Source organism: Mustela nivalis (genome assembly GCF_964662115.1).
Source record: "Mustela nivalis genome assembly, chromosome: 3".
Classification (NCBI taxonomy): domain Eukaryota; kingdom Metazoa; phylum Chordata; class Mammalia; order Carnivora; family Mustelidae; genus Mustela; species Mustela nivalis.
Genome location: NC_139022.1, coordinates 90,656,610 through 90,670,407, shown reverse-complemented (window position 1 = coordinate 90,670,407; position 13,798 = coordinate 90,656,610). Strand labels below are relative to the sequence as shown.

Here is a 13,798-nt window from a genome sequence, read left to right as displayed (position 1 = left end):
AAATGTGTTTTACATTTTGGTCTACATTATGTACATGTTTAATATAAAAATAATATGTAAAGTTTTCAACAGTTACATTATTATTAAACCGTTAAATTACTCAGCTTTTGTTTCTCCTAATTTGTGTGAAAATTGATAATCCAAGAAACTACCCCTAATTATCCTAGTAATTTCTCATATCCTAGTCATCACTGCATATCCTTGTTTGAAAAATACTGAAGTAAATCTGTGAGATAACAGGGAAAGAAAACTGAGTTCACAGATTCAAAATGTATTCCTGGATCTTTTAGTGAATTTTGATACCTTTGCGCTTGTTTTTCAATTCTAAAGCAACTGGTGAGAATTGCTGTCAATTACTGGATAAGGGCAAGTTAAAACATCTGTACTAAGTGATTTGCGTTATATGTCTCATTTAATCTTCACAGAAACCTTTGGGAGAGGATTGGAATTTATTATCTCAAATAGTTTGAGATTTTAAGGAATTTGTTAAAGTACATACATCTTAGTGGTATTACCGATACTCAAAGTCACCCTGAAACTCCAGCAGCAGTTTTGAGTCTGTTTTAATCACTTGCAGCTGATACGGGTCTGAGTGTCTAAAAACAGTATTATCCTACAATCTTCTTAGCACCTGGTATTCTTATTACATTAGTTAAATTATTTTGATTTTGTCTTTTAAAGAATACTGAGAGATTTTGATCACCCAGAGAGTTAATTGAAACTCTTAATTCATTTCAAATGCCTTTCTCTGCTATTTAGTTTTGGTAAAGTCTTTAACTTTGTGTCCTTGTGTATAAAATAATAAAGATAATTCTGAAGTCCCCCAACTCACAAGGTTTCATGAGTATGAAATTATTATAAATGTGCGGTGTGCTTTAGAAATTATACAAATGCAGTAAATTGTTTTTCATTTAAAAACCTGATTATAGAAACAAGGTTTGGCCATTTTTTATCTTCTTATTTATATACTATCTGGCTTGTAGAAACTTATTAAAGAAGCTTTCTTTTTGTGGAAATGAATTTTCTTACTTACATCTTCCCTAGTCTCTAAATCCTTGTATCTTAAGTTGAAATTCCTCGTGTTAGTAAATGTAGAAGATTTCGTCCTTTTATCCATATTTGCCTTTCAGAAGATAAATAGCCTAAGCAACTTGGGTGACACTATCATCATTAAATAATGAGATAGAGTTACCCAGTAATATTTTGTGTTTTCAGAATTCAGGTAGGAAGTGGTTATGAGAAATATTTTTTGTAGTCTGACTGTTGAACTTTCCTATGTTAACTTTTTTTTTTTTTTTAAAGATTTTATTTACTTATTTGACAGATAAGTAGGCAGACAGGCAGGCAGAGAGAGAGGAGAAAGCAGGCTCCCCGCTGAGCAGAGAGCCCGATCTATGTTAACTTTCGAACAGCTCCATCATTTATATATCATTGATTTATCTTTTGTGTGCTAAATTTCATTTTTGTCCGTTAGGTTGTAAATAGTTTGAGCCATCTTATAACAGTGAGATGACACTTAATGGTTTAATTGAGAAGTTTCAGTGAAGTCACCATCTTCATAGTATAATGTGCAATTATTTAAAAATTATATTTTCTCTGCTTTTTGAAAAAGTTGAAAACTTAAATTATTCCATTGCAGTGATTCCATAAATACATAGAAAAGATAGGTAATCATCAGGTTTTGGTGTCAGGCAGATATTCTTTAAACTTAATGAATTTCCAATGAAAAAGAACAAAATTAAAGAGCCTGTGTGAAATGTGTGAAATATTAAATGTTCTGTGGAAATTAGATCTAAAACATGAGGTGTCATTTGGATACTTACTTTTTAAAATCCCCTGTGGATGGAACCCTTCTTAAAACATTTGTTAGGTTCTCATCCTTGATTTTCACATGTTTAGTACTGTGTTACAAAGGAAGGTGGCGCCTCCCTGTATATGATGAACTAACTCAGAACACTTTAGTTCTCACAGTATTCCCCTGTATTTTGTTTTGTTTGCTTTTTGAGTGGAGGTGCCAAAAGATGAGTGCATGTATTGTACTTTTCATCTCATTTATATTGTGCTGATAGTTTAGTTTCTTTTATAGCCTGTTGTCTAGAAAATGTTATTTCCATGTGTCTTAGTAGATGTTGAGCAAATAGTTGATACTGGCCTACCAAAAAAACCCCATGGAGTATAACCATTTTCAGAATTGTGTATAGGTGTGATTTTATCTTTTTTTTTTTTTTTTTTTACATATCTTTTCATTTAAATATTTCAGATATACAGAAAAGTTGCAGTAAATCAATACCTATATATCCTTCATTTAGTTTTATCAGTTACTAACATTTTACTATATTGCTCTTTTTTTAAATCTGTGTGCATATACAAATTATTGTTGTTACTGTTAAACCATTTGAATTTTAGTTTCAAGTATCATGGCACTTTACCCCGAAATATTAGACTTCCCTCTTCTTAACCATAGCCATGATTATACTCAGGGAACTTAACATTAATTACTACTGTTATCTAATATCAAATCTATAACAAGTTTCCTCAGATTTTTTTTTATGCTCTTCCCTTTTATCCTAAGGGAATGTGTTTGGCTCTCATGTCCTCACTCTTATTTGCTAATCCCCAGCCCTGTGCCCCATTTTTGGGGGATGTATTTTGTAACATAACTCTGTGGGTGACTATTGAAATTCTCGTTTTGAAGCATTAATTTTAATTTAGAATATCATAAATTCCAATGTACAGCTAAGTTTGGGATGTAAATATTTTATGACTTACAAATGTACCTGGGTACTTGGGTTTCAATTCCTACCTTATGTATAATTAAGAGCATATACTTTTTTTTAGCCCTTCTTTGAAAGGGTTCTCACTTGACAATCAAAACCAAAATCAGTTTATTTTCTATGTCAGTAGAATATGCTGTTATGTAGGTTTTCAGTTAAGTATGAGTGAGTCAAGTTGTTTGAAACCTGTGGTTTTACATACTAATTGGCCTGCTTTTATAAGCTAATTAGAGTGATCTTTAGGATGGAGAGCACTTACCAAGATTAAGTGCTCAATAAATAATAGTGAGTCAAAATTTGAAAATAGGTGATATATAATAAAGAGTCTTATAATTCTTCAGTTTTATCTCACTGAAATATTTGCGTAAATATTTAACTTCTTGTCTTTCTGCAGCCTCCCTCGTATCCTAAGAGGCAAGCAATTCTGCACATTTTTTACTATTCTTTTAGTGTATATGGTGTTTTAAAAGCAAAAAAGGGAAAATCTCATTTTTTCTGGGAGCACCTTTTAATTTTAATTCTTGGGATTGAAAGAGATATTACTGAAGTTGTGAATGTCTAGTATTTCTGTTTATCACGAAGCTTACTCATCAGAGCAATTTCAGGTACTGTAACCATAAATAAACCAACGAGAGACTAGATTGCTGTCCAGCTTCAGTGTAGATCCTTTTTATTTTTTAAGAAACTGTCAGGCTGTACTGTGTCTTGGTATATTTTCAAAACTGGTTAGCTTAGTCCATGGTGGTCTTAACAATTGTGTCTTTTAAAAAGGATTTTGTTCAGTGTTTTCACTATACCTCTTGTACACCTTTATCATTCTACTGATCTTTTCTCATTGCAAGATTTTTTTTTTTAAAGATTTTATTTATTTATTTGACAGAGATCACAAATAGGCAGAGAGGCAGGCAGAGAGAAAGGGAAGCAGACTCCCCGCTGAGCAGAGAGCCTGATGGAGAGCTTGATCCCAGGACCTTGGGATCATGACCTGAGCCAAAAGCAGAGGCTTTAGCCCACTGAGCCACCCAGACTCCCCTCATTGCAAGATTTTTATGTCTACCTTTACATTCTTTTTTTTCTGGTGCCTTGTTCTCTGGAAGGTGCCATCAGATAATTGTCGAATGTATGAGTAAATGCTGACTTTTTTTTTTTAAGACAGTGCTGTTGCTAGTTAGGTAAGCTGCTTTGTTGAAAAAGATCCAGGATATAGCAGCATTTTTTATTAAACTGTAGATAACTGGCTGTATTATGTTGTTTTCCTAAGGTTTAATTCATGCAGTATATCTGGTAATTATTTAAAATTCTTTAAAAATATTTACCATAGAGCTTTGTGTCTCTGTGTAATATCCGATTTATCTTTAAAAAGATGTATGCACAATACATTTCATTTAGTAAATATTAAATATTTCCTGCCTGGGACTTAATAATGTTGTGTCAGTGGTTCTTGAAGGAAATTGCCTTCTTTCCTAATACAATTCTTTTGCTACCCCTACTTCTGTTGTGATAGATACGACCATATGTAGGATGTCTGGTACAGTATTTGCCTCTTCTTTGGAAGCAGAGTGAAGAGCACAATATGTTGAGATGTGCTATTCTGACAACACTTATTCATCTTGTCCAGGTAAGTCACTTTCCAGTTTCTTAATTTAATATGTATATATTTTAAGATTTTATTTATTTATTTGACAGACAGAGATCACAAGTAGGCAGAGAGGCAGGTAGAGGGGATGGGGGGAAGCCGGCTCCTTGCCAAGCAGAGAGCCTGATGTGGGGCTTGATCCCAGGACCCTGAGATCATGACCTGAGCCAAAGGCAGAGGCTTTAACCCACTGAGCCACCCAGGCACCCCACTTAATTTAATATATATATTTTTAATTGAAGTCTGATTAACATACAGTGTTAGTTTCAGGTGTACAACATAGTGCTTTGACAGTCATACACATTATTCAGTGCTCACACAATAAGTTTAGTTACCACTTGTCACTGTACATTTGTATTATAGTATTATTGACTGTATTCCCTATGCTGTACTTCTAATTCCTGGGAGCTATTTATTTTATAAATGGAAGTTTGTACCTCTTTTTTTTTTTTTTTAAAGATTTTATTTATTTATTTGACAGAGATCACAAGTAGGCAGAGAGAAGGCGCCCCAAGTTTGTACCTCTTAACTCCTTCTTTATATTTTGCCGATCCTCTTACTCACCTCCCCTCTGGCAACCACCAGTTCTCTGTATTTAAGATTCTAGGGTTTTGGGCTTTTTTTTTTTCTTTTTAAAAATTAATCATTGTTCTCATGTGGTTTACTTTAATGTAGTGAAGGGCCTCTCTCACTTTATGGTTTTTTCATGTGTAATCTAAACACTTTTAAAAACTACTTTTGTGGGCACCTGGGTGGCTCAGTGGGTTAAGCCGCTGCCTTCGGCTCAGGTCATGATCTCAGGGTCCTGGGATCGAGTCCCGCATCGGGCTCTCTGCTCAGCAGGGAGCCTGCTTCCTCCTCTCTCTCTTCCTGCCTCTCTGCCTACTTGTGATCTCTCTCTGTCAAATAAATAAATAAAATCTTAAAACCAAAACAAAACAAAAATAAACAAAGAACTACTTTTGTGTGTTGACTTTAGATGTCTTTTGACATCTGGAAAATACTCTCTACTTTTTTTTTTTTAATTTAAATTCAATTAGCCAACATATATTACATCATTAGTCTTAGATGTAGTGTTCAACAGTTTATCAGTTGGTTATAACACCCAGTGCTCATCACATCAATAAACACCACCCAGTGGTCCTCTCCAGCAACCTGAAGTTTGTTCTCTACAGCTAAGAGTCTCTCACAGTTTTAAAAACATTTTCTTTCATTAGATGTAGCAGACTCTCATGGTGATAGACTTATGATTTGTGCAGTTCATTGTACTTTCCCTGTATTTTCCTTGGTTTTTAGGGCTTTTCTGCATAAATTTACTCTCCATTTTCAAAGGATCTTTTTTTGTGATTTAAAATAAAAATTTTCCTTTCATCAATGGGGAAGGTAGGGAAACAGGTGAATTATTTTTGAAGGAAGGAGTGAATATGATTTTAGGCATCTTGACTTTGAGTGTCACGTTTTGTAGTGGGTAGAGAGATCTAAAATTTCAGAGTGAACAGAACTGTGTAGGTGTCATTTGAACAGTTACAGTGAATTACATTCTGGTGGTGAGAGACTAGAGAGGGAAGAGCTTAATGCCAAGTCATAAACTATCTGGATCCAGGTAGGCTCAAGTGATTTTTATTGATCTTGCCCCAAGGTATGATAGATTTTCCACGGAGAAATCTAAGTTAATAGTTACTTGACAATTTTCTATTAAGTTAAAAATTGCGGTAAAAAACATTTTAACATTAGTTTTTTAAAAATCTTTCTCAGGCACCATAACACTTCTTGAATTGTAGATTTTCTTTCTTTCAGTAAGTATTTGTGGATGAGTTTTACAGTTACAGATTCCTACCTAAGGCAATTTCAGATAGATGAGGCAGTTTCAGATAGATGAATAGTGATACAAAAAAGTTTTTTTAAAGATTTTATTTATTTATTTGACAGTGAGAGAGGAAATACAAGCAGGAGGAGTGGGAGAGGGAGTAGCAAGCTTCCCGCCGAGCAGGAAGCTCAAGGCAGGGCTTGATCCTAGGATCCTGGGATCATGACCTGAGCTGAAGGCAGACGCTTAATGGCTGAGCCACCCAGGTGCCCTGCCCCCCCCCTTTTTTAAGATTTTATTTATTTATTTGACAGAGATCACAAGTAGGCAGAGAGGCAGGCAGAGAGAGAGAGAGGAGGAAGCAGGCTTCCTGCAGAGCAGAGAGCCCGATGTGGGGCTCGGCCCTAGCACCCTGAGATCATGACCTGAGCTGAAGGCAGAGGCTTTAACCCACTGAGCCACCCAGGTGCCCCCGTGGAGGTCCTCTTAGTTTTAACACCAGACCTTTAACCTCCTTCTTCCTAAAGTACTTGGCACTACCAGTTTTTGAGTCTTTTGGAGTTTCTATAATGTAAATCATGTTACCTCTTACTGTTATTTTACTGCTGGCTTAGAACTTTGGTTTTCTGAGTTTGCTAAGTCAGTTACCACTTGTCTTTACAGCTTTCTTCTTTCTTTATGCCATCTTTGTACTTATGGTTATAGATATTTAAGGCACATCCTCCTAGTTTCTTCATTGGTTCTTGACAGAACAGTAGTAAATGCATGCATTAAATTGGTCAGCTTTCTTCAGATGTTAGCATAGTATTGCTAATACTGAGTTGTTTGGTGTAGCTGAAACCTAATACAGAGCTTGGGTTTAAGGTCAGGAAGATCAAAAGAACATCTCCTGAAGTTCAGGACAAGTAATGTTACCATTTTTATTTTAGAAAGGTAATCAGGGTGTCAGTGGGGGCAAGATTTGGAGTGGAGTAAAATTAAGGTCACAGAAAGTATTTGGGAGACTATCTCTTAACCGTGAAGGAGATGATGAGGATCTGAAGGAAAAGCCATGGAGAGAAGGGTAAAGATTAGAAAAATACGAGAGAATAAAGGATTGTTTAGATGCTGGGTTAGAAGAGGAATGAGGAGGTGGTTGAGATACCATTTATCACTAATGGTTCAGATCACTTGAGTTTGGAAATATAGGGAGATGAGCCAGTTTTAGAAGATAGTGAGTTGTTGGTTCAGTGGTCAACTTAAGAGTTTGAACTGGCTTCTACATGATGATGTCCTGTGTCTGGAATAAAGAGATAGGGGGTTGGAGATAATAGATTTGGACACTTTCAGCATGCACATGGCACAGGAAAAGGCAGTCAAAAGCAATACCCTGGGGAATGCCAATATTTAGGGGGTATTATTCCCCCCCCTTTCGTCTAAAAAGAAATAATAATAAATACATATTCACAGGCTGTTGAAAAGATAGTAAGTACAGAATACCCTTCACCCCATTTTCCCTTTTGTCTTATGTAATTATAGTGTAGTATAGTATAGTATTGTATCATATGATTTCTGCCCCTTGAAGCATTTCTGATAATTTTAATAACTGTTGAATTTACTTTTGAGCTTTTTTAGTATTGTAGACAATGTCCTATTGTGATTATTTCATAGTGTTGCGGACAATGTCTTATTGTGGGCTGAGAGAATATTCAAATTTATTTAAAGCTGAGTATCTGGGATTGGACACATGCTTCAGGTCATTAGACTGCAAAGGTGAATGTCTTTAGGCTTTGACCAAGAGAATATTACATGTTTAGCAGTTGCTTACTTTCGTTTGGCTAAAGCTAGCAACTTGTGCTTGTTCTATATGTACTAAGTAAGTAGATGGATTCTCATTTTCCTAGGGGATTTTAAGTCTCCTTGATAATCAGAATGAACTTGACTGGTTTATCTTGATGTTCTTTTTGTTGTTATTGTTCTATTAAAGATTGAACTATAGAGACTGAAATTAAACTACATTTTAAAGTCCAGTATACTACTTTGTTAATTGTGACATTTTAATAATTCTCTTCCTTTAAAAACATCTTTCATAAGGTCTTTCAAGTTGTACTGTAATTTACTATAAACTATATTGATATTTGCATTATTTTCTAAGTAAGGAGGTGTTTGATGCTTTATTAGTTTTCTTTCTGTGTTTATTAGATTACAGAGATTATTATGGATTAGAAATTGACTTTTTATTCATTTCATTTTCTTGTAGAGTGCTTAGACTCAGTGTGCTTCCCTGAGTCAGCCTCTGTAAGACAGTAATTAAGCAAACTAGAACCTTAGATTAAATCCCCTCTTCTTCCTCCATCTTTGTGTTCTTGGGTCATTAATATGAGCAAAAATTGTTCATTTGAAAAAGAAAAGCTTATAAAACCAAGGAAACAATCTTTTCTTTTACCCTCTTCCAGCGTCCTTTTCCCCTTCCTATATTTAGTGTTAATTTTTTCTGTATGCTCCCAAGAAACATTCTTATGCATATAACTCATATGTGTATATAGGTAGATGTTTTAAAAAATTATGCAGTTGTTATACATACACTTTTACACCTTTAGATTCAGTTAGTAATTATTGTTGAGGTTGTTTTCATTCCATGCCTAATCCTTTTTCATTGACTCCTCAGTATTCTGGGATATGAATATACTATGATACAGTTTAATGATTAGTATTTTGACTGGGTTCCTTTAGAGACGATTTATAGAATTTATTATTGCAGTGTTAGTACTTCTTAAATAGTCAGAGAAAATATATATGGAATCTCTTAAAATGAACAGATGTGTATAGCCTTGGTATATATGGTTTTATTACCATTAGGCAATTGAGTAAGTATTTTTTTGCTACTTGATTTTCAGTTGTAAACAGAGCTCACTTTGTTTCTAGGACCATCCCAGAAAATCTGATTGATTTATTTTTTGTAAGTTTGTTTTAGGACCTTTTTATATGATAGGTAATTTTTTGGTAGGGTTGGGATCTTAGTGTGTGTTATGTTAAGTTTTACTTATACTTCCCATAGGGATTAGGAGCAGACAGCAAGAACCTGTACCCTTTCCTGCTCCCAGTTATTCAACTGAGTACAGATGTTTCCCAGCCTCCACATGTTTATCTTCTGGAAGATGGTTTAGAATTATGGTAAGAGGAAAAATTTGATACCCTGGATCTTTTTTTCCCCCCTGGTCTTCTGTACTCTCATGCCAGTAAAGCAAAGGTCATGTAACAGGGCTTAAAAATTCAGCATTTAAAAACAAAAACATGAAATCGCTTTTCCTAAACTGGATAACATAATAGCTCTGTTCTTCTTGGCAATTGTCACTCAGTGTAGGCTCATAGGAGTCAAAAGTTGAAAGGGGTAATTTCAGTAAGAACTTGGCTGTGTTTAATGTTTGCAAATTTGAAATGTAAAATGGGGAGAGCTCAATAAATTTTCAAAACTAAAAATGACTTAAAACTTGCAGCCTGTTAGATGGGATGTTTTAGGGGGTGTTGAGTTATTTTTAAGCCTCTTAACTATCTTACCTAGTAAAGTACTGAGATATTATAACCTCAGCACCAAATGATGAGTCTACTTTGTCTTGACTAGTTATTTTACCATGTGAGTAGTATGTCGTGTTGAGAAGTAAAAAGGAAAAACTCTGTTTCTGAGGTGGCTTGGTACTACAGACCCGTAGTGACTGACCGCTATGTTAAAGCACTCTGCTAGAGCATGGAAAATCCTTTTGCTTTACTAAGCTTATCTTATGCATAGCAACAATTTTCTGTGGGGCCAATTGTAATACAGTAAAGGCTTAAACATTCTGATATAAACTATTAAAATTAAAAAAGAAAACCACAGGAATAACCACAGAAAAAATGAACATATCTGCTTTCCTTCCTTCCTTCCTTCCTCCTGCCTTAGTATTTTTTTAGATGTTTAGGAATGAACCTTTTTTTTCATTTTTAGAAATTGTCTTTGTTGCAAAATTAATGATCTGTAGCAGAATACTAAATGAACAATTTTAAAACAGGTAGATACTCAGTTCACAAGTTGGGTTCCTCATATATTCTGGGTTATGTTGTTTGAACTTAAATGACTTTGGTTCATTTGCAAATTAGCATGTATTGAAACCTTTTATGTTCATATATTTTTATTTGTGCAGGATGGATTACTTTAGATGAGAAACTGGCATTCTTTTTCTGTAAAGGAGCAGACAATAAGTATTATAGGCTTTCCAGGCTACATGGTCTCTTATCCTAACTATTCACCTCTGATATTTTTATGCCAGAGCAGTCATAGATAGTATGTAAAATGGCTGTGCTCCAGTAAAACATCATTTATAGAAAGGATGTGGGTTATATTTGACCCATGAGCTGTAGTTTGTGGATCCTTACTCTAGAAGACAAATTAAAACATTAGTCCCTGGCACATTTCTGTAAATATGTAGATAATAGATGATGTAAACTGTTACAAGAGCTAAAAATATTAGCTGGAGTAATGAGATAGACTCAGATACTTAACAGTATATTAGCATGTATGTGTATATATATATATATTTTTTGGACTTAGAATATTAATGTGTTTATTAAAGGTCTAAATTTGTTAAGGATTACATGAACAAGTAATAATAAAAGTACTTGCTTTGTTAATAGTAATCTCTTTTTTTTCCTAGCCTTAAGTTATATGTAGACAAAATGAAATTATTAGAGTACTTATGGGCTTTTTTGTTTTTCTTTTGCTAAAATACTTAGTAGCTAAGATTCTTTAAGTCAAACCAGGGTACACATGTCTTAGTAAGTTAGAACTCGTCTTTGGAATTAGATATAGGTGTCGATCCCAGTTATACTACTGCACCGGATGTGTAATCATTGTCTGTGAGACTCTATTTCCTTATCTATAAAATAAGGAAGTATAATTCCTACCTCATTTTGTTGTTGTGAGGATGAGAGAGTTTGCAGAGTGGTAAGCACCTTGTATGTTACGTTGAAAGCCCGAGAATCATTGAGATTGTCTAGGAAGGAAAGGCCAGGTATAGAACATTCAGAATCCCACAGAACTTAAAACATTCCAAGGTCACATAGTGATAGAGGAGGGAAACCAAGCCGAGAGAGGAGACTATTTCCTGAACAACAGAGTGGTCCAAATATTGCTGATTGTCCTTGTTAGAGGAGTACGAAGAAGTGAATTTGGCCCATGGAGGTGATAGGAGCGGTTTCAGTAAAGTAGTAAGTTAGAATTGAAATTAAGTACAGACTGCGAGCATCAAAAATTTCAGGAGCATTTATTATGAAGAGGAGTTTAGAAATTGGGCAGCAGTTGGCTGGTGTGGGGAATGCAAGATCTGGAGGGATGGGAGAAGCTCAAGAGTGATATAAGTGGAGGCAAGAAGGGATGGGATTTAGCATGTAGTTGTTTTTTTTTTTTTTTTTAAAGATTTTATTTATTTATTTGAGAGAGAGAGATCGCAAGTAGGCAGAGAGGCAGGCAGAGAGAGAGAGAGAGGGAAGCAGGCTCCCTGCTGAGCAGAGAGCCTGATGTGGGACTCGATCCCAGGACCCCGAGATCATGACCTGAGCCGAAGGCAGTGGCTTAACCCACTGAGCCACTCAGGTGCCCTGTAGGTTTTTTTTTGAATAGCGTTGGGTACTTCATTTTAACTGGGGGCAGGAAGATGGATTTTTGTATTATAGTGGGATGAGATAGGAAGTATTTAATTAAGTAGATTACATTTTCTTGACTAAATGTGAACTGTAGCCATCAGCATAGTGTTATGACTGGAGTTGAAATGTGTATAAGATACGGAGGATTTGTGGAGAAAAAAGATGTAAATAGTTATCTTGGAGAATGGGAAACTGAACTTACTAGGGATTATCAGTAGCAAGAGATGTTTGTGGTCACATATATCAAGTAAAACTCTTCAAACTGATTATGTGGTTGTTTCCCAGGTTAAGTTTTTTCCTACTCTTGATTCAACGTGCTAAATGTGCTAGAGATTTTTTAGTATTACTAGTATTCTCAAAGAACCAACCTTTGGAGGTGATTCTCTTTGTTGTATTTTTGTTTCTTATTTATCAATGCTCTTACATTTATCATTTCCTCTTGCTACTTACCTTAAGTTTTTGTCATTTGACCTACCTTCTGTGATTTAGCTTGTTAATTTTTTTTCTTCTTAACAAACATAAACATGTAATCTGTAATTACTTTTAAACAGAATTTGAGCAAACTTTGAACAGATTTTTTGTTTAGGTTCTTTTGTTTCTAAATGAAGTACAGTGTGGTAATGGAGACTGGTCAACAATAAGCATCAGCTATATACTATTGATTTTAATATGCTCTTCATCATTTAAAAAAAAAACCAAAACCCAAAACCAGTTTGATTGCCTTTTGCCATCATCTTAGGAGATTTAGAGTCTTAAAAAACAACAACAAAATAAAAACCCCCAAAACTGTTTTCTTTAAAAAACCTCTTCTTGCTAGGGTGAATTCTTTTAATATGTCATATGAGTCTATATTCTGGTGTTTTATCAGATTTTATGTTTTTCCTTTAATTATAAATGAGTTGGATTGGTAGTCCATATTTTGTGATGCTGTCTGATTTCATATCTATGTCATGTTTCTTTTACCAATTTATCAGTTTTTAAAAGTGATTTTTTTTTCATACTGGAATGATATCTATAATACAGTAACTCTTTGGATGATTTGAAAATTTAGTAATAAAGGGAACTGAAAATGGATTCATGGCTTTGGCTGAGGAATGAGTCACAGTTTGTTAATATTCTCAGGTTGTTTCTTAGTTGTTTATACACCCTTGGGTTTTGATTTTTCTTGTCTGTTACAGTCTGGGTACTTAATACCTTACAATACTAATTTTAAAAAAGCCTTATATACATTTCCCTTATCTCTGTTATTTGCAGTTTTTTGTTTTACCTCTTTTAAAAGTACAATTATTAGAGATTTTTCTTTTTATTAATATGAAAGAAGTACATGTTAGATTTTATGAGTTTTCCTATGTTTCTATCCTTTATTTCTCCTTCCGATTTTTTACTTCCTACACTTAGATGGGTGTATTTTCTTAAAGCTATAAAAATGGTTACTTTATTACTTTTGTTTTTCTTAAGTGCTAAAACATGTCAAGCTGTGAATTTGTCTTGGATTTTAACTGCCTATTTCCCATAAATCTTGATAGAGAACATCCTGTTTTTTATTTTGGTGGTAGCATTATGGATTTTTAATGTCTTCTTTGACTCAATCTCATTTATTTTTTGCTCGTACTGAAATGTATGATTCAGGTCTAGATTTACTGCATTGTAAATACAACATATCACTTGCTCAATTTTTAAAAAATTAATATAAATTTTAATGACTATAGGCTTTGCTTTTGTCAGATATTCATATCAATAGTAATGATGGTATCAAAGATGCATTCTTTATTCTTTCTAACTAGTAGGTTGTATAGTTCAAATCAGTGTTTTACTTCTTAATTTTGACACTGGTTTATTAAAATATCCATCTAGTTCTTTTGTATCAGTTTCCCTTTTTATTTCTAGCATTCCTGATCTGTAACTTTTAAAAGCTGTTATTCACCG

At 34.2% G+C, this 13,798-nt stretch overlaps 1 protein-coding gene across 8 annotated transcripts in view; it reads left to right on the top strand.

The window, feature by feature from the left end:
• IPO11 (importin 11) overlaps positions 1 to 13,798 on the top strand; it is a 217,511-nt gene that overhangs the window by 92,384 nt on the left and 111,329 nt on the right. For all 8 annotated transcript variants that reach the window (XM_082725882.1, XM_082725880.1, XM_082725881.1 and 5 more), the window contains 2 exons: positions 4,279 to 4,392; positions 9,255 to 9,370. In XM_082725882.1, coding sequence (XP_082582008.1) covers positions 4,279 to 4,392; positions 9,255 to 9,370 — 230 coding nt within the window. The remainder of the gene's footprint in view (positions 1 to 4,278; positions 4,393 to 9,254; positions 9,371 to 13,798) is intronic.